The 19,464-nt window shown below is 56.6% G+C and overlaps 2 protein-coding genes across 3 annotated transcripts; one reads left to right on the top strand and one right to left on the bottom strand.

Moving 5' to 3' along the window:
- Positions 1-13,575, top strand: LOC113203935 (actin-binding protein WASF1-like). Of its 2 annotated transcripts, XM_026418890.2 has the most exons (6): positions 1-277; positions 4,365-4,397; positions 9,087-9,401; positions 11,164-11,847; positions 12,070-12,142; positions 12,223-13,575. In XM_026418890.2, exons 1-6 carry the CDS (start codon positions 113-115, stop codon positions 12,312-12,314), a joined length of 1,362 nt encoding a protein of 453 aa, XP_026274675.1. In that variant the 5' UTR covers positions 1-112; the 3' UTR covers positions 12,315-13,575. The 2 variants fall into 2 exon arrangements, with proteins under 2 accessions (XP_026274675.1, XP_052124404.1); XM_052268444.1 differs by lacking the exon at positions 4,365-4,397.
- LOC113203936 (uncharacterized) lies at positions 13,408-18,070 on the bottom strand. Its single transcript, XM_026418892.2, has 3 exons — positions 17,904-18,070; positions 13,984-14,387; positions 13,408-13,874 (listed from the first exon to the last, which is right to left on the bottom strand). The coding sequence occupies exons 1-3, from the start codon at positions 18,006-18,008 to the stop codon at positions 13,694-13,696; spliced, it is 690 nt and encodes a 229-aa protein (XP_026274677.1). The 5' UTR covers positions 18,009-18,070; the 3' UTR covers positions 13,408-13,693.
- Between the last annotated feature and the right edge of the window lie 1,394 nt (positions 18,071-19,464).

Below are 19,464 nucleotides of genomic sequence, written 5' to 3'. Positions count from 1 at the left end.
GCCGCGCCCTGCAGCCCGCCAGCAGCCCGCCCGGACCCGCCGCCGGCAGTACGCGAGTGTGTGTGTGTGTGTGCGTGAGTGTGAGTGAGTGAGTGCGGAGGCTCCGGGGAGGATGCTGCCCCCGCTGCGCCTCGCCATGTCCCCCGCACCGGCCGCCTCCCTCGGCGGCGTCCTGGCCGTGTTCCTCGTGGCCGTCGTCACCCTGGCGGGTGCCACCCCACTGCCCCGGCCCCGAACCGACCTCCCCGACGAGCCGCTCGCCGCGGACTTCGGCAAGGTGAGAGAGAGACGTCGCCGGCAGGCCGGGCTGCCAGTGCTCGTCAGCTGGGAGGGAAGCGAAGTAAGGCACAAGGAGGCGAGGGCAGCAACAACACCTCCCACTTAATCTATCAAACAGTAGTGTGGTCCAGCACACTTTGACTAATGTGCGGATAAATCAAAAGCATAAAGGTTTCTAATTGGTCGGGTGATCCGCTTTGAGGCCTTCCTGGTAGTAGGGGTAGTTGGCTCAACCAATTTAGGAACCGTTGTGCCCTACCCTATGTTCTTCTTCCTGTGATATCTGAACCGATCATAAGTCGTCCAATGTGTCCCAAATTGAAATCATGTTTTGCCGATTTTGAATTGATTGATTTACCACGACCTCTACGAGCTGAAATAAAAACAGAGCAGCGAGTCTTTTCATACCAGATCGACGGACTGTGTGCATCAAGACTAAGGGGCCTTCCAGAAAGTAAGTCCGTTTTTTTCTCGGATTTTCTCAGATTTAGATTATGGGAGCTCAGCGCCTGCGAGACTCAGAGTAGGCCACGCCGCAATGCACGTATGCATTGCAGGCAAGACGTTGCCTACCTATCAGGCGGTATGGGAGCCTGTCGAGGGTCGAGGCTGAACTTTATGAGGATCGCAGGATGGGTTTGCTTTCCGGATGATCCCCAACATTCTCAGCGAGCTGCTACCTGTGCACCACCGGGGGGGGGGGGGGATGTCGGAGCGGGAAGTGTTGAGCCCGTTTTCACCCTCACTGGTCCGGTTGGCGTGACACCACGTGACACTCGAGCCCTCTCCGCGCACGCGCGCGACGGAGGCGCGTCGTGTCGTCGTCACGGTTCGTGGCAGTCACGCTCATCGTGGCGGTCACGCTCCGCGAGGGGTGACATGCGGGAAGGCTCTTTCATGCCTCCGACTGGGCATCAAGCTCGGCATCAAGAGACGAGCCAGCGGCCGCCGGCCAGCAGTGAAGAAGAGAGCAGTAAAGTTCTGCGAGTGAAGAGTCCGACAGAAACAAATCCACCCCCACCGCCTACTCCTGCTGGCGGCGAGCTGCCCTCGGGCCATTTCCTCATCACTAAAGCTCGTTTCGGACCGACGTTACAGCTCTACAGGTCCACAGGTTCGGCTCTGAACCTGTCTCAACCACGAAATAAGTGCGCCCTTCTCTCTCTCTCTCTCATGACGAACTCTCCAGGTGACCGGATAACACAGCCGTCGACAGTAGTTGAATCATCCATTACCCTAAAGAGGACAAAAGGCGGGATACAGGTCTACCCCCAATGACCCCGTGACCCTGATGAGACCCGAACCCCGTGGGTCGGTGCAGCAGCTGGACTCGACCCTCCTTATTATTGCGACCACTGGCGGTCTGGTCTAGCCTGGCCACATGGTGGCTGCACATACCGTACCGTCCAATCTGCCTCTCACGCCGATCCTCGCGACGCCGCACCGCAGACCCCCCGCCCCGCGCCGCCCCGCGCCGCCGCGGCCCGGCCATCCTCTCATGCAAACCGCGGATCGCGCGGCCGCCGTGCTCCTCCGCAGCTCCGCTCCGATGAGGCAAACAGGAGCAGGCCGGCATGCAGCAGCGGAGCCAACCCTCCAGCGCGCCCAAGGTCGCGCGGAGCCCGGCCGAGCCAGTAGTAGTCCAGTCCCTGTGGCAACCGCGGCCGGGTCCCCGATCGGCGCCCGTGACACTAGTGGGCCATACCACGCGACACACGTGCCGTTCTGGGCGGGCATCAGTCAGGGGCTTTATTGGGCCGGGCCGGCGGGATGCACAGCGCGGCCGTCTCCTAATGGGCGAGGCGGCCCCGGCCCGGCCGCAGCGCAACGCCCCGGTCGGGTTTTGTTGTGAAAGGCGCCCGCACATCGTAAAGGCTGGAGGAGCGCGGCGGCGGCCGCGAGGCATTCACTTACGGGTTACGGGCGGCGAAGCGGCTTCAGCTCGGGTCGCGGCGCGTCACATTCCCGGGCGCCCCCGCCGACGCGCGTCCTCCTCGTCGTGGAGTGCATGCGCCCGCACAAGCTGCAGCGCACCTCGTGAGAGCTCTGCCCGCGCCTCTCCCGGCGACCTGCACTACTACGGCCCGGGCGAGGGGAGGAGGGGGACGCAGCTCTGCAGCTCTATAGCCGTGTATGTGCACTGGCTGTGTGTGTGTATGTGTGTGTGACTATGCGCGCATGCGATCACATTCCCTTGGTAGCCATGGCGACGGCCCGCTGGCTGGCCGTGCTGGCGCCGGGCGTCTCATCATCTGCGAACAAGCACCCCGTCCAGCCCAGAGGCTGCGTCGGCCCTGCTGGCGGGTCCCGGTCGGCTGTCCCCTCCTCGACGGCTTCCTGGCGCCGCCGGTTGCGCCGCCGGCACCATACACAGCCCCGCGCGCGCCAAAGGCCAAAGGTCGAGTGCCCTTCTGCTTATTGGCAGGTGGGCCCCGCGCCACCGATAACCATCGCATCGCCTCCTCGTGCAGGCGGCTGCGGGCCGGCACCGCGCCCCGGGCCGCCCCGCCCCGCACCGCCCCGGCACCAGCACCAGAGCCAGCATGCCGTTGACCAGTCTGGTGACCTGGGGACGCATGGGCTGGCAGGTCGGGCTCCAGCAATGCTGCCTCACCTGACCTTACGCCGGGGCGGGGTGGGGCGGGGTGGAGAAGCGAGGCGTCCCCCCGGGGGCGCGGCGGCGGCGGGTGCCGGCGCGGATAGTAGCAGCCGGGAGCAGACGAAACGATGCATAGTGCGCAACGGCGGAGGCAGATCGCTTCGGACTAATGCAACAGCGGGAGGAACTGGTCCCGGTCCAATCAGGGAGGGGAGGAGGGGGGAGGTTGTAGAGAAGAGAGGAGCGGGATGGGGGCCTTATGAATATGCGGCCGGCGAGGTGGTTCGTTACCGCTCGTGCCTAATGACTCTCTTATTGAAGCCTCCCCGGTCGAGCCCACCGGGGCGGAACTCGGCGTCTTCGGCGCCCGCAATCACCCGAGTTTACTAATCACACCGACGGTAACTACGCCTATTGTGACGGGCGCCGCACGGAGTGAATGTCTCGCTGACGACCAGGCTCTGGCCGGCGGGGCCGAGGTGGTGGACAATCCTTTGCAATCACAGGGTGGCCAGTGGTCGCTGCCAACACCACCACCACCACCACCTCACTTGCACCGGCGGCGTGGGGCCCGCCCGCCGCCCGCCCGGCAGCGCTCCGGCAGCCCCACTCCGATCCCATCGATTAACGCGCCGTTAGTCGAAATGCCATCATTCATTATTGGCAAGCAGAACGTAAGAGATGTGTTGCGGTGCGGTAGGGAAAGTGGCGTGTTGGCACGCTGGCTCTCCCGCAGGAGCTACCACGCCGGCTCGGGGTGGGGCGGGGCGGGGCGGGGTGGGGTCGCCGCTGGTGTGACCACTAACTGGCGTCCAGCTCGAAACAAACCCTTTGCTTCTTGGCGCTTGAATTCTCACCCAGCCCCTGTAGTGCTGTCCGCCAGCAGCTGCTACTTTGATGACGGGTAGTTTTGAATTTTGTGGTTCGAACTTTCCAGTCGGCCTGTAATAACCCATCGCACGTGATCCCGCGTCGTAATCTTGTCACTTTCCTCCAGTTCACTTCCGACATCCGACATTCACCCGACCTCAAAAAACGATTTGGGCTTGGTGCACAAGGCAGTCGTCGGCCCCTATCCCAGGGGGATCATGACCTTTACGAGGATGTTCCGACCCGAAAATGATGCAAATGACGAGCGACCACTCACCACTCGCCAGGTCAGAATGGCTGGGGTTAGGATTGTGCGAGTGAAAGGCTTGTGGTGTTGAGCCGGTGGAGTCCGGCCCAACAGACGCAGACAGGGCAGCCGGCAGGCAGTGTGCAGCACTCCCTCCAGGGGAATCCGCCCGCCCCGCCCCGCCCCTCCACAGGTTCACGGGGCCTGCTCACGCCTTTATTCGGTTCGCAGCCCGTCCCGTCTTCCTCCTCGGTGTCGACACCTGTTTGTTTGCCTGCCTTGCGTGCCCCCTCACCAGCAGCGCCGCCCGGACGCGCGCGACCGTTGACTATGTTTTTGATTACTTTTCCCTCCTTTCTCTTTTTACAGAAAGTAACGCAGGTCCCAGATGTTGAAGTCCAGGTACGCAGGCACGTTAGCATGCATGCCGGCGATGTGAGGAGGCTGTTGGATGCAATACATTGGTTACGTGCACGTGTGGGGCTGCATTGGTATAACAAGTTTTTTGGCATATATTTCACTTGATCTGATGCATCGATGTGGTGATTCAGTTGAAATGTTGGAACTAAAAACGTGTTTCTAGTCACGTTTAGTTAGACTCGTACAATCATCAATTTATATTCCTCCAAAAATGTATTGAAGAAATATGCATGTTTTGTGTGTCATAGTCGTAGCACACTCATAAGCAACTCCACTTTCTATCATTCACGAACTACCTGCATTTAAAGAGTATGGAAATCATAGATTTGCTACCAGAGTGTGGCGGCGGTGAAAAGTCCGTTTGTCTGTCTTACTCTTTGTGGTCCATCTTGCCCTTACCTTGCACGCGGTTGGATAAAAATGTGATTCGAATGCAAGTGTTTAACAATCAATAATTTTAATTTTTATTAATCTCATTCGGGAACTGCTTCAAACACACACACGGGCACAGTTTACACTTGCTGGGAGGGCGGGGGGTCTAACCGACATCCGTGTTCCCACGGCCGCTCTGCAGACAAGCTGGCGCCGGCTAGCGCCCCGCCCTCCCTGCGCACAACGCCGCCGCCCCGCCCCGCCAAGCCGCTCATTTACTTTCTTCATAGCGGCGGCGGAGTTTCCACAGTGTACGGAGTCCGACCAGGTCACGGTGTCACCCACCATGAGTAGTAATAATTTCGCCCTCCCGTCGGGAGCCCGCCGATGACATAGTAAAAAGAGGCTCTCATCCGCGTGGCCGCTTTCCCAAGACATTTGGCGATGCGACCGTCCGTCCGCTAGGCGCCTAGCGAGTAGGCAGACCCGCGAGCCACGCCTGCGCGACAGGCGGGCCTATGCTCCGGGCGCCCGGGTCGCTGCCAGGTAGCTGAAAGCATCTTTACTCAATTGGCTTCCCAATCCCGATCGGTGTCCAGGCGGGATGCCCTTCCCTGCTGGCTGCCAGTGCGGCCGGCGTGCCGCCGCCAGTAGGTCAGTTGGGCGCGGGGCAGTCCCAGGCAGAGCACAGCCGGCGGGTGGTGTTCTCCTGCGGCGCGCGTATGATGCGAGCGGGCAGGCTATGTCTTTCGCCCAAAAGAACGCCCCCCCCCCCACCCGAAGCGAAGCGCCTTCACGGCGGGGCGGGGACACCGCTACAGAAATACCTTGTTCTGACCTCTCGCGGGGTTCTTAAAATGAGACTGGTAATTTAGTTATTCTCTTTTACCATCCACTGTCAACGTTTCGGTTCAGCTATCGCCAAAAGAAGTTGTTACCCACTACTTGCGCGTGCGCGCTAGTCGTTCAGCGTAAAGTATAGCCATAGGAACGACAACGTAGCCACTCGGCTTGAGGGGAAGGGTTGGGGTTGGGGGTGGGTCCTCGGCGTGCTCGCGCTGTTTCGGCTGGATTGAGACGTTGTGTCTGCCTTTGATGGCCTGGCTGACCTTTGCCGCTGCCGCTGCCCCCGTGGGACCGAAGTAAGTACGGTCATAACTGCAGCAGTCAGTTTGGTCAGACCCGAACCCCTCTGTCTCTGTCTCACAGTTTTCTTTTACTAAAGAGACATTGTTGGTCCCCACTTCTCATTGTTTCGCTTTCAGAATCGTTTTGAACGTCATTTTTCACTATTAAGGTCCTCCTGGACTCAAAAGAGTAACAGATAAATCAGGATAAATTTAGACAACTCACACACACAACTAGTAGCACATGGATTATTCAATTCACCCATGATATTTCTCTATAACTTCTCACATTTCTAGCTTTTATTGTGTCACATAGACACTTCGTAAGTTAAGCAGTCAAGCCCAGTCAAGCCGAAGCCAGAGCTGAAATGCATAATTACCATCACAGTCTGAAAATCAACATCAGTAGAAAACAACGGGAAAACTTACGCATGCAGCATGATATCGATGATATTGAACGCCAGTGCCCACCGATTCCACATCGACTTAAGTTATTCGACTTCCTGAGTTTCAATAACATTTATAAACTTGAAAAGATCTCTCTTTCCTCTCGCCTTTCTCCCCTCTCCGTCACACACATGTCTTTCTCTCTCCTCGCTTACTAAAGTCCCACTCTCTCCGCCACTCGCAGTGCGTATCCATTATTTCCCTCATTATTGCGTATTATCCACGGGGCACCTTTCCTCCTCGCGCTGCGGAAGGACGGCTTATTACGGTGCGCGCGCATACACACGTTAGTGGTTTGGCAGTCGTCCACATCCTGGTGAGCATTTCTTGCAAAACTCTTCTCAAACTTCGGTAATCCCGCGGTCTACGCGAAGCACCCCGGCAGCCGGTGGCCGGTGGCGCGGCAGATCGGCATCACTTGTAACGCAATGGGGCGGGTCGGATTATCGCATTCATTGGATCTTGGAGAGCGGAGCAGCAGCCAGCGGGGCACGGGCAGTGCGTGCCTGCGCGACTGTGCGTGAGGGCGCGTGTGACGGGATACGGGTGACGGGACGGGTGACGGGACGACACGCTCCTATTTTGCACCTGTTGGGCGCGATGGAATGTGTCGAGGTGTCAGGGCCTCGCGGCCTCGCGTGTGAGGGGCCCCGGCCGCGCGCCTCTCTCCCTCTCCCTCTCTCTCCCTCTCTCTCCCGCAGCTAGCGAGGCGAAGACGTCTCTCCAAAGTGCGCCGCTGATAACGAAAGCCGTCAGAAGCGCATTCTTTCGGCGCCGCGCATCTGTTTGATTTACGGCGATGGGTCTCGGGGCGGGGCGGGGCGGGGCGGGGCAAGGCCGCGCGGATCGAAATCGTGAGAACGGCGTATTTGGGCGCGACGAGTCGAGGTCGTGATTTGCGCCAGGGGAGCCAGACGCTTACTGCTTGCAGCGCTGCCCCCACCCCAACTTACCTAACGGTGCCCGCCGCCAGCCGGGGGAATGTGTTCAAAGGGATGAACCGTAGAGTAGAAGATCAAGGGTTGGTCCAAGAAACATTTTTTTTTAAATTTCAAAAACGGTGTTTTGATAAAGCTCTTCTCCCGAGGGGCCCACAACACCCTAGAACTCAGTTGTACCGTCCCTCGACTCGAAATCATTTGGAAATCACCGGAAATCACTGAAATACCATGAACTCACTGGAAACAGCGTAATAACGCATGTTATCACAAGATGATAACGCGATGCACATATCAGTTTTTGTGAAATATTTTCTAAACAAGCGCTGAAATTTGATTTCTGAAAGCACCAGTGAAATTCCCGTATAATTTTCGATCGAACGAGCCTACATGTGATAGGGTTCTGAATAAAGGTTCTATAAGAACACGTCTTATTCCGTGTTATAATTTGAACTCCGAACCCTATCACATGTAGGCTTGTTTAGTCGGAAATTTCGCGAGAAATCCGATGGTGCTTTCAAAAACAAAATCTCAGAGCTCGTTTAGAAAATTTTCCACAAAACTGAAATGTGCACCGCGTTATCATCGAGTGATAACATGCGTTATTACGCTGTATTCAGCGCTCCTCCGAATTTACTAGATATCTCTTGAATTATATAGAATTCACTGAACATCGCCTTAAATTCGTTCAAACTCAATAGAAATTCTTCAAATCCCGTGTTTAATTCACTTAAAATCCCTCGAAAGAACTAGATCATCCTGACTTCTACAAAATTCATTGATTTGATACACTCTAAAAAAAATCAATACAAAATTCTGTAACATTGTTACGCAGTAATTTACATATCACATGTTACAGAAATTTGTATCATTTTTGATACAGATTTTAATCTGTAACATGGATACGAAAATCTGTATCACCTGATACAGAACATCTTTGGGATTTTAAAATTGTAATTCTTCATTTTGTTACTCTTCCTCCCTTTCCCCCTCTTATTTTTTTCTAGGGGACTTAACTCCTTCGATTTTGTTTTACGTAATGTACCTTGCCGCACCGGGAGTTGAACCCCAGACCCTTGGATTAGGAAGTCGCGCCTTTACCCGCGCGGCCACCCAGGCTACCTGAGGAGAGGTTCGCTGGAACCCGGTGTAATGGCACCGGGGCTCCCGGAGACCGTGCCAACGAAGTTCCATAATTCTGTATCCAGGGTTACAGAAAATTGTATCCACCGTTACTTGATCTTGTATCTGTTACGGAAATTAGTAACATTTACGGTATTTTGTAACATTTTGATCAGATTACAGAATTTTGTACCCATGTTACATGTTTCCATATCACAAGAGCCTGATACAGAATTCTGTATCAAATTTGATACAGAATTCTGTATTATTTTTTAGAGTGTATAATTGTTTGAATTCACTCCAAATCATTTGAAATCAGTTCGAATCATTTGAAATCTCTTGCACTGAAAATGGGTTGGCGTCTTTTGACACCAAAACATTGGCGTCTTATGACGCCAAATTCTGGCAGACGCCAGAATATGGCGTCATAAGACGCCAAATTTTGGCGTTCTTATGCTCGACGCCAATAATTGGCGTCTTATGACGCCAAAATTTGGCGTTCTATAGAGGACGCCAATATTTTGGCGTCATAAGACGCCAATATTTTGGCGTCATAAGACGCCAACCCATTTACAGTGTGAAATCAAGCGAATTGCATGGCTGGTTCATTGCTGTATGTTTGTGTGTCTTATTTGATGTTCTCCCGGCCTGGCTTCTGTCCGCAGCACAAGCGCCAGATCTTCCGGGAGCAGGTGTCGCCGCACACCGGAGGCAAGATACCCGAGGACGCCTTCCGCGCCGACCGCCTGGCGCTCAACAAGCTGCAGCAGGCGGGCTTCTCCGTCCCGGACGGCATGCTGCTGCACTGGCGGGGCCACGGCCAGGGCGGCGACCCGGGCCACCACGGCCACGGCCCGCACGGCCACCCCGACGGCCACACGCACACCGCCGACCCGCACCTCTCCGTCATCAAGATCCTGCAGACGGACGAGGGCAGATACGTGCCGCCCGAGGGCCAGACACACCAGTCCCAGAACACGGTGAGACGGTGAGCAGGACGCGCCTGCACTGTTAAACATTTCGTGCTCAATTTAAGACACTTTTGTAGTTGATTTTGTGAGCAGCGTCAAGGAACGACATTGGACTGTTTATATACCAACTACGCTTTTAATAAATTAACAACAAAAGTGTCGTAAATTTGGGACAACATTTTCAACACATGCGGTGAGCCCTTTGACCCTCGGCATCGCAAACGATCGCTGAATTAATTCTGTCCACTGTCTACCCTTTGTAGTAGAGGCAGCCAGCTACCGGTCCCTCTGTGTGTTTGTAGAGGGATGGGGCGATCAGGTCAGGTAGATAGTTCTGAATGTCCCAGCGGTTAGGGCCGATGTCGCTCATCAATAGATAACCCGATCCGACATGCGCAGGCAAACGCACTATCGAATCGTTTCCGTTTTAAAAGATAAACATCAAGCAGATCTTCTTTTTGCGACATATAATGCCCATCGTTTTGGTCTCACCCACACTACTTATTAATACTTGGGCAATTTTCTGTAGTCCCCTGATTTCTAATTTTTCATAATTTTTCCTTGAATTTTTCTGTTGTTTTTTTGTTGTTTGTTTTTTGGAAGGGGTGTACACTTTTTTTTTGTTTGAGTGAAGAGCCCCTCGGCTTTTCCCTCGTGAGGTGCGGATACAAGACGAGACCTTTTCCCCAAACCCCCGAGCACGCTCTGGGCTGTGTACGCGCTGCAGGCGGCACGAGCCGCGGGCGGAGCGTCTTAATCACACCTTCTAGCCGCGCTAATGCCCGGGCTGGGCCCGCTGGGCTGGGCCTCGGCGCGGCGATGGGCAAACTAAATGGGGCAGCGAATATTAGCCATCGCATGACGCAAACCTAAAGGGCCGACGCGCGGCGTACGGGGTGGGGAGGGGGGAAGGGAAGGGAGGCCGTCGTGCTGCCGCGAGCGCCACGCTGACGCACGACTCTCAACCCCGCGCCGCCGGGCCGGCGGGGCCCATCGGCCTTTAGGGCGCGGCGCGCTGCTGCTGGCGCGGGGGCACAGGCCCCACAGGCTGCACACGGGCTCCCGACCGCCCGATCAGCCTCCAGGTGGTGGCTCCGGCCCGCTTTGTTGTCGCCGCCTGCGCCCGTTTGTCCCACGGTGATTGGTCCACGCTGACGCCACGCGACGGCCGCGGCGGCCCGGGTCAGCCGGTCAGCGGCGCCGCCGGCTCGAGCGCCGCCACGCCGCTCCACTGTTGTTGTTTTTTGCGGTAATCAGCCGAGGGCGTCAGTCATAGCCGACGGAGCCTCTCCAGGTACAGGCGCGGCGCCTCCGCCAGCGGCTCGCTTCCACGCGGAGCCGGCGAGATTGCCAGCCAACAGGGCGTTTTGAGGGAGGTGGCATTGCGCGCGTCCAGAGCTCGACGGGGTTTAGTTATGACAGAAAGCGAGAGGCTGGCCGGCGGCCGGTAGCGGCCGTTGCAAGCAGGCGCGAGGCACTGCTGCGCCGAAGGGACGGACGAAGGTCGCTGAGGTCGTTACAGAGGAAGCGGTGACCGATCAACCGCTAAGGGACGCCGTTTAATTATTCGAGTCGCTGCGCGGGTCGCCGTTAAAACGCGGGTGGGTGGGTCTGGGGCCGCGGCTGCCGACGGCGGCCTTGGGGACCCGGGCCCAGCCCTAGCTGAGCGCCCGGCCGGTACGCACTCCCGTGCGGCACGCGCGCCCGCCGGGCTGGCCCGACCATAGGGGACCGCCCCGCCGCCCTCCCTCTCACTGTCTAGCCGTTGCAGGTGGACTCCACGTACTTGCTGCGCACGCCGGCGGGCTGGGACCAGCATGCCGAGCACCTGGTGCCGCTGCAGCGACCGGTGGGCCCGCCTCTGCAGCTGCCCGGTGCGGGCGGGGCCGGCGGCAGCGGTGACCTTCCTAGGCGCCCGTTCAACCCCCAGCACAAGCCCGCCTACGCCCCGCCGCAGCCTGCCACGGCGACCCCGCAACCACCACCGCCGCCGCCTCCACCACCACCACCGCCGCCACCACCTCCACCGCCTGTGCCACAGCAACGACCCCAGGACGACGTGAACCTGACGCCCTTCCCGTCGCCGGCGCTGCAGCCGCCGCCGCCGCCCCCCGGCCTTTACCACAACAAACAGGCCGTGCACCCGCTGGAGGTGCCGCATCCCCCCAAGGCGCCCTCTGGCCCCCGGCGCCCAGCGCACCGCCCCCGCTGGGGCCAGCACATGTCCTCCCTGGTCGACGGCCGCCACCCCGACGACAGCTCCGGGCCAGGGCGAGACCTCGACCTCTTTAGCTCCGGCCTCGGCTCCAGCCTTGGGTCTAGCCTTGGGTCTAGCCTCAGCTCCGGCCTCGGCTCCAGCCTGAGCTCGGGCCTCAGTTCCGGCCTCGGCGGTAGCCTCGGCTCAGGACTTATCTCCGGGCACGGTTCCAGCTTCCGCCACGGGTCCCTCTCGGAGGTGAGTGTGAGTTCCCACCCAGTCCAATAACCGTACTCCATGGCAGTGGGGGTGGGGGGAAAGGACATCCCGCAATATCTTGTGGGACATATTTGTCATTACTACCGTTTCTAACCGTGTGGAGTTTCACGAGATCTTTGGGCGCTCCTACCCCATTATGTCTCGGTGCCCGTGTGGTTTTTTCCACCTGCCCGTCGACTCATCGCCACGTCCCCCTTTCAGGCCCACGATGACGACTCCCTGCTGGGCGACTCGGCCTTCCTCCTGGACGACGATTGGGCCTCCGAACTGCCTGGTGAGTGAGAGAGTGAGGGCGCGAGCCGCGAGATGCCGAGGGGGTATGCACAGGCGCAGGTCTAACAGAGCATGTTGCAGGGGGGCTGCTGAGCCCAGACCAGCTGGCCGCGCTGTACAACAGCGACCACGAGGACCGTCTGCAGCACCTCCACTCGCTGACCTCCTTCTAGGAGCCCAGCGGCGGGTCGCCTCCGGCAGCGGCCGGACCTGCGACACGTCATCATGACTGCCGTCACTCTGTGTCTTTAACGCCGGCACGGCAGAAAGCTTTGAGATGCGTCGTATTCCCCGCCAAATGCCTTCCCTCCGTGGCGGCCAGCGCGCAGCCGCATTACGTGAGCCGGTGAAAGGAGTCGGCCGCGTGAAGTGAGTGAGGCTGGGGAGTCTGGGGAGGGGAGTGGCGCCCTGCGGTAGGCAGCCCACCGTGCGCCGGCGCGCTCCGGGCTGGGGCAGCGCCCGGCGCTTGGGCTGCCGGCAAACAGTATACGCGGGCGGACTAAAGTAACGGTTTATCTCAAACTACTTTCAATGGCATCCATTTCGCAGGGAAAAAAAATTATTAGGCCAGATTCTCTTGCAATGCTTTTGCTAAAGGTTGCAATCGGTCGGTCAACCCCCCGGCGCGCTTGCTGGACAGACACACGCTGGCCGACCCGACCTGGGCGATTGCAGAGTCTACTATGTGTCCTTTCGGTTCGCCCTATGGGCTCCTACTTGAGTGGAACGTTTTTGATAACAATGTAATGTAAGGATGAATGACGCGCGACTCTTCTCAATTCATATTTATCTAATCTTGACGACTCAATTTAGTCAGAGTGACGCCGATTGACCTAACATCACTGCGACTATTTTTCTTGCTTCTATATATTCTGTATATTCTTTGTTGCTCTCACAGGAGCAGCCACCACTGCTCAAAGCATGTTCACTTACTTGGCATAACGAATTGATGGGTTCAGCCCTGCCATGCGCGGTTACCTACAGAAGTATGTATGAGAGGGAGAATAGTGACGGACTTTATTTCGTTCAACTAGTAAGTGTTATGTAAATATTAGAACTACTTGTTATGTAATATAAAGCCATAATTATGTTGTGTTATCGATGTGTCTAGAAGTTACGGGTCTGTCTGAGTGTAAATTTGTGAGTCATTGTTTCATCGAGGTAGAAGCTACCCTCATAATTGTGTGGTCCCTTTCCTGCAGCAGCAGCAAACGTGTTTAGTAATGGCATGTGAGGGAATACAATCAAATTTTCGGGACTACAGCCTTTTACCGTTTGTAAAGTCTTTATAAGTTCTGCTTCAAGTGATTTTTGCTCTCCGTTAAATCCAAGGACAATGAGGCGTTCCTACACTACAGAGATTGTTACATTGCTGTATTCCATCTTGTTGGTAACATCGTCGTTCAAATAAATTAAATAGTATATTACAAATCATTTTTGGCCCTTCGTCACTTTTTCATCAAGTCTTTTTCTTCTGTATGTTTGTATAAGTCCAATTAAAACATCGTTTTCCGAGAAAAAAGAGCCATTATTAAGTAAATAGTGATATGATCTAGAAGGCAGCGTGCTGGTACTGCTGGTACTGCTGGTACTGCTGGTACTTCTCGGCCTGCTCCTGGTAACGACCCGTCTGCTGCACCGCAGCCGCGTACGCGCCAGCCTCGATGTCGGCGATCTGCTCGGGGGTCTTCTTCTTGGGGTAGTAGGGGTTCTTCTCGGGGTCCGCGTTAAAGCTGCAATCAACAAAGAAAAAGTAATTAATTTCAAATTCTTATCCAGCAAAATTTGTATCAAACAGGACAAAATCTCTGTTTAAGAGTGTTTAGGTGATCTTCGACGGACCTCCAGAGGCTGCGCGCCTGCCTGCAGTCCACGTTGTACCACCAGTCGCAGTTGAAGTCGTACTGGTTGAACAGGGTGCCGTTGGGGCAGAGGAAGGAGGCGCCCTGGTCGCCCTCGCGGCCGTCGTGGCACACGTGGTAGGCCTGGCAGCCGGTCTCCTCGTTGGCGTACATGCCCGGCAGCACGGGCACGCCTTGGCAGGAGAAGCTGGTGGCGGGCACCTCGTGGTAGGTCGGGTAGTCCACGCCGGCGCGCCCGGGGATCTCCTCGTGGCCGTGCGCCGCCGCCTTCTGGGCGCGCTTGGCCGCGCGGAAGGCCTCCTTCTCCTCCTCCGTCAGCTTCCGGCTCACGGCGACGGGCACGGCCACGCCCTGGTGGAAGCCGCCGCGGTACACCTGCCGCTTCTAGGGACAGAGGATGAGCACGGTGAGCACGGCGAGCACGGTAAACCTCTCTACCTCGTTGCCGTCATGTTCGTGGTCGTCCAGAAAGTACGTTCGTTTTTGTGCCCTTTTGCCAGATTCATTCGGCCAAGTACGGGAACACAGCGCGCCTGCGAGAGACCGGGTAGGCCACACCGCAGTACGTGCATGCGCGGAAGGCGCGATGTTGCCTACGTCCCAGGCGCTCGGAGAGCTTGCAGAGGCTCGGCTCGTCGGGTTCGTGTTGCGCCGAAAGACGGACGCACTGTCTGGACGATATCTTACCACAGCGCGGGCACTACAAACTTTACGCATCGCGCAAAGGTTGATCGCCGGCCGCTGTCCATCTATTTTGCCTGCCGCCGCCGCACCCTACTGACGTTGCAGCAGCAGCAGGCGGCGCTGGCTGTGGTCCTCTCTCCCGCTCACTCTCGCAACGCCCTCCCGGTGCACGCGCTGTGTCGACACGCTCCACCACGCGGGCTCTATCCATACCCACCTAACCCGCCGCCCCGCCCCGGCCCGTGCGCTGCCCTTTCCCCGCCTTCGCCCGCCCCGCCGCTCCACCCAGCAGCCCGTGCGAGCCGCGGAGTGGACCGCGCACCGCGCCGCCGACCTGCCCCGCCCCGCCCGTCCACTCCGCGGCCGTAAAACAGCCGCCGTTAAAAATCGAAGAGCGGTGAATGGTTCGGCACCCCCCTTCCCCTCCTATCCCTCTCCGAACTTACCGGACCCGCGGACACCACCCGGCCTTGCGAGTCCTGCTCGGGCTTCACTCCTCGCATCGGGTGGGTATCAAGGGAAGGGGGTTGGGGTGGGGGCATCGCAAGGTCCTCGGATATCCGTCGTCTGGATCGCGCCGAGGTGGAGCGATGGAGCCTCGGAGATTATATCGTGAACGTGTCTCCCCGGCAACTCGATCGGCACCCCCCCCCTCAGTGGGCCGTTATGTCACCGCCCGTCCCGCCGTTCCCCTTCCTCAGGACCCCGCCAAGTTCGAAACGGGGCGAGGCACAGCAGCAGCTCATCTCTTAGGTTTTATACAGAGACTCTCCGAGTGGAGTTGGTCGGTAATTGGGTATTTCGGAGTCTGGCTCCTTTGCCTTGTGTAATATCCCCCAAAACACAACTACGCGAAATGAGTGACAGCATCGACACCTACTGGATTTATATCTTCTATTTCTACAAATCTAAACGATCATATGTTTTCCACATATTTCTGCGTTGATTTGAACACTTTTGTGCATTCATTTTTGTACAAAATCATGCACTTTTGCGCAAAATTTGTCCTAATCGAAACGTAGGTCCTTGGCACGAACGTTCGCTCAAAAATATACATTATTAAAGCATACATTTAGCGTTCCCCAAGGGAGTTTGTTCTCGTTGGTCTCTACGAGTCACGTCGAAACATCGCGTTGTTATCGTGCACCCGCGCGTGTGGGTCTCTGAGAGCGGTCGTGGAAAACGTCGTGAAGGCAGGGGCTGGGCAGGGTGGGGCGTGGTGGGGCGGGGCAGGGCGTGGCGGGGAAGGGGCGTGGCGGCGAAAAGAAAGGGGTACGCGAGGTATATTGGACCACAAAGCAGGCCAAGGTCAGGGCCCGCATGCACCTGTGTGGTGGTTCTAGACCGCGGTGCCGCAGGGGGGAGGCGGTGGGGCGTGGTCGCAGCGCTCGCAGCATGGAAGGCAGCATTCATATTACATATTGTACCCGGGCTGCCGATAAAACCCCGTAGGTAAAAGTGGCTTATGGTTTTCAAGCAGTTATTTTGCGCTCCGAGCATACGGTCTTTGCTTTGGTTTCCAAGCAGCTACGCTTCGCATCCCGAAGCCAATAACGCTCCCGTCTCCAAACAGTTATTTCGATAGGTTTCCAAATAGAGCCCACATTTTGCTTGGAATTGACCACCCTTGGGCGCCAAGAAACCAATTTCACCGCTCGGCCAGATTCTCTAGTTACGGTGCATTATTCGGGCGTGCACCAGGCATGCGGCTGTGTTTGGCGATACGGGTTTGCCTAACGGCCACGAGCGAGTAGGCAAGCGTGCGCGCGGCACGAGCTACAATTAAAACCTGACCTGACGGCACACCTTTGACACCAATCTTTCGAATGAAATTTACAAAGTACTTGCTGTACGTAGATAGACCCCCCTCCTCTAGATGGGGTTAGGCGGGATTGGCATCATAGCACAACAGCCGCATTGCGCCAGGCCAGGGCAGAGGACTCGTCACGACAGGACAGGCTCTTCCTGCGGCCGGGGCCCTCGGGCCCTCGGGCCGCCCAACCAGACGCAAGCCTGATTAACCCTTACGTCAACACGGCGGCGGCGGGCCCATCCCGTGCCATGGATCCTACTCTAACCCCCCCCCCTCCATCACAAACTAGATCAGGCCGGCAGGCCAGAACAGAGGCATCTATATAGAATACCCGACAATACATTTGGTACAAATAAGCATAACATAGACATCTGCGAGGACCAACTCGATGACTGTGACGTGAGTAAAGCAGGAGTTTCTTGGGCACGTCATAATTTTACCTTTCCCGTACCCAAGATTCGCCGCCCTTCCTATGGAAAAGGAGGGAGAAGGAGTGGGGCTCAGGCCGGATAAAATGTGGAGGAAACAGCAGTTCTTCTAGAAGAAGGCGGGAGCGAAGCGACCCTACACGAAGCGGCGTGAAAGCGATCAGGAACTAGACGCGTGTGCGCGCCGCGCGGGCAGGGGCCGAGAAAAACAAGGGAGCTTCCGGGAGGACTCCGGCGAGGGGCTGGGCGAGGGGCTCGGATCCCCACCCCCTCCCAGCTTACCAGATCCAAAATAAGAAGGCTGTTATTGAGTCACATGCGGGGGGAAAATCATGTATCTCGCTTTCCAGCGGACGGTGATCTCGCAAGACTGCGCGCTGCTGCCCGTCCGATATGTCAATCCAGTGCATGAGGCCGAGGAGTGTGAGGGAGGGGGGGGGGTGTCGCGCTCCATATTCATCATGCCCCGGGCTGCGTGGTCCGACCACCGACACAAACAAGACGACTATGCACATGAGGGGCGAAATGTATGACGCAAAAAGCTTGCGGGTTCGTTTGGTTGTATCACATATACTGCAGTATTCGCGGTTGATTGGCCCTCACACAACTATTATGATGGTGAAATTTCGCAACCTTTAAAAACGTTCTGCGCGGGTCATCAGGATCGTGTGGCCCATTGCCTTCCAAGGCGACCGTGTTGCAGAGCGCGCCTCGTCTGCTGGACTGGACACGGTGGCCTCGCAAACTTTGAACTCACTCTCGCATCTCCACACGCACACGCGCACACCTCCATACGCACACACTCACAGGCACACGCGCTCCCCGAGAAATTGCCGGCTGTAGAGAACATAACGTGGCAAAGATCAGTCCGTCATGAAAACGTGCATTGACCCGCTCCCAAACACACGCACACACACGCACAGTCGTTCACGGCTGTCACACGCGACTTGTTACATGAGACACTGCAAGGCGCACCTGTTGCGCGGCGGAGGCCTCGGAGGTCAGGACGTAGAGGACGGCGGCGAGGAGGGCGACGGTGCAGGCCGCCCGCCTGGAGGCGGCGGAGAGGGTGCTGGTCATCGTGGACGTGCTGCTGCTCTGCGAGTCCACGAGCGAGTCAGCGAGCGCGGCGGCGCGGCGCGCGGCGGCCCGGCGGGTGGTTCTGCGCCCCCCTCCCCCTCCCCCCGGACGCCCTCCAGTCCCTTAGCTCACCTGGAGCGGCATGATTGTGCATGTCTTGTGCTGCGTGATTGCTCCGCGATACACTCGCCTCCCCCTCCGCTACCTCCGCTCCCCCACCCCGCACGCGCCCACCTGGATATGAGAGTTGATACAACCCCCTGCCGCCAGCGCGTGGCGCCCGGGAGAGCGAAAACCTTTCCCGCTATCATTCTCCCATGCTCCCTCCCTCCTGGCTGGGGCTGGGGGCTGGGACGGGTCGTGTATATATAGTCCCGACCCTGCGAGTGCCTACCTCCACCGTTCGTTTTGGCTGAGCAGGAACCGATAGGTCATCACAGTGAAAATAATTGTTGCCCATCGCGAGGTGCGATGCGAATTAGTGAATTTCAAAACGAATGGATGACTCTAACTACGGGGGTGAATGGAATTTTGGCTGCACTTACATCACATCGCCAGCCGCCAACCGGAGAGTTCCAGACTCGAACCACAATCATCTAGCTCCATAACAGGCTCAGAGATGTTGATCTCATCAATGTGCACAAGTTATCACTGAATGAATGACAATTGTCATTCATTCTGAAGATATTCAGTACACCTTGATACTGAATGCCTATGAAGCTGCAGGACCTATAACAGACAAAAGTTATCATTACTTTAAAAATTGAATTGTCAGGGTAATAAAAAAAATTACAAAATTTATGTAACATGTATTACTCATAGACCCTGAGAATTAAAAGCACAGAAAAGACCTGCACTGGTAATCAAGAATACAACCGGCACACACTTTACAACAACAAGTTAATCACTTGCAAGTGTTCGACACAGTTGCTTGCGTACAAGTGTTTAACTCTAAAGTTAGAACACCTGAGATGGGGATGGATGTGCAACTTTAACAACTTAGAAGAGCACAACTAATTATTTTAGCACCTAGCCAGAGTTCAACTTGTAGTTGCAAACTTTCATATGTTGTCTGATTAAATAGTTGATGTACCAGTGAGAATTTCCTGAACAATACCCCTATCACCTAAAGAGAGGTGTTCAGGTGAGTCAAAATCACTTCTGATTAGAAATTGCAACAAAAAAAGCTAGTCAACGCATTCCCTCGTTGGGAGCTAGGTTATGGTTCAATGGAGTGTTCTTCGTGCAAGTATGCGATGACTTACGAAACGAAGCTGCATTACCAATTGAAGACAGGGGCTTTAGGACGTACTGAGTAGGAAGACATAGAAAGATTCGGCACACCAAAACAATCAGACACACGACTTAAACTGTAAGAACCAACAGACGTAACGTGCAGTTCGCGACTCGTGCCGTCCCACGTTTGGGGAATATGAGAATTTCGACGGCCCTCAAG

Source organism: Frankliniella occidentalis, unplaced genomic scaffold (assembly GCF_000697945.3).
Source record: "Frankliniella occidentalis isolate FOCC.00 unplaced genomic scaffold, Focc_3.1 Scaffold69, whole genome shotgun sequence".
NCBI lineage: Eukaryota > Metazoa > Arthropoda > Insecta > Thysanoptera > Thripidae > Frankliniella > Frankliniella occidentalis.
This window is presented reverse-complemented; position numbering and strand designations above follow the sequence as displayed.

Excerpts from the sequence above, each read along its gene's own strand:
- LOC113203935 (XM_026418890.2), top strand. The coding sequence starts at position 113 with ATGCTGCCCCCGCTGCGCCTCGCCATGTCCCCCGCACCGGCCGCCTCC. Across the intron at positions 4,398-9,086 it reads TCCCAGATGTTGAAGTCCAG|CACAAGCGCCAGATCTTCCG; the intron begins GTACGCAGGCAC and ends TTCTGTCCGCAG. Across the intron at positions 11,848-12,069 it reads GCCACGGGTCCCTCTCGGAG|GCCCACGATGACGACTCCCT; the intron begins GTGAGTGTGAGT and ends TCCCCCTTTCAG.
- LOC113203936 (XM_026418892.2), bottom strand. The coding sequence starts at position 18,008 with ATGACCAGCACCCTCTCCGCCGCCTCCAGGCGGGCGGCCTGCACCGTC. Across the intron at positions 14,388-17,903 it reads AGGCCTCCGCCGCGCAACAG|AAGCGGCAGGTGTACCGCGG; the intron begins GTGCGCCTTGCA and ends CTCTGTCCCTAG. Across the intron at positions 13,875-13,983 it reads CAGGCGCGCAGCCTCTGGAG|CTTTAACGCGGACCCCGAGA; the intron begins GTCCGTCGAAGA and ends TGTTGATTGCAG.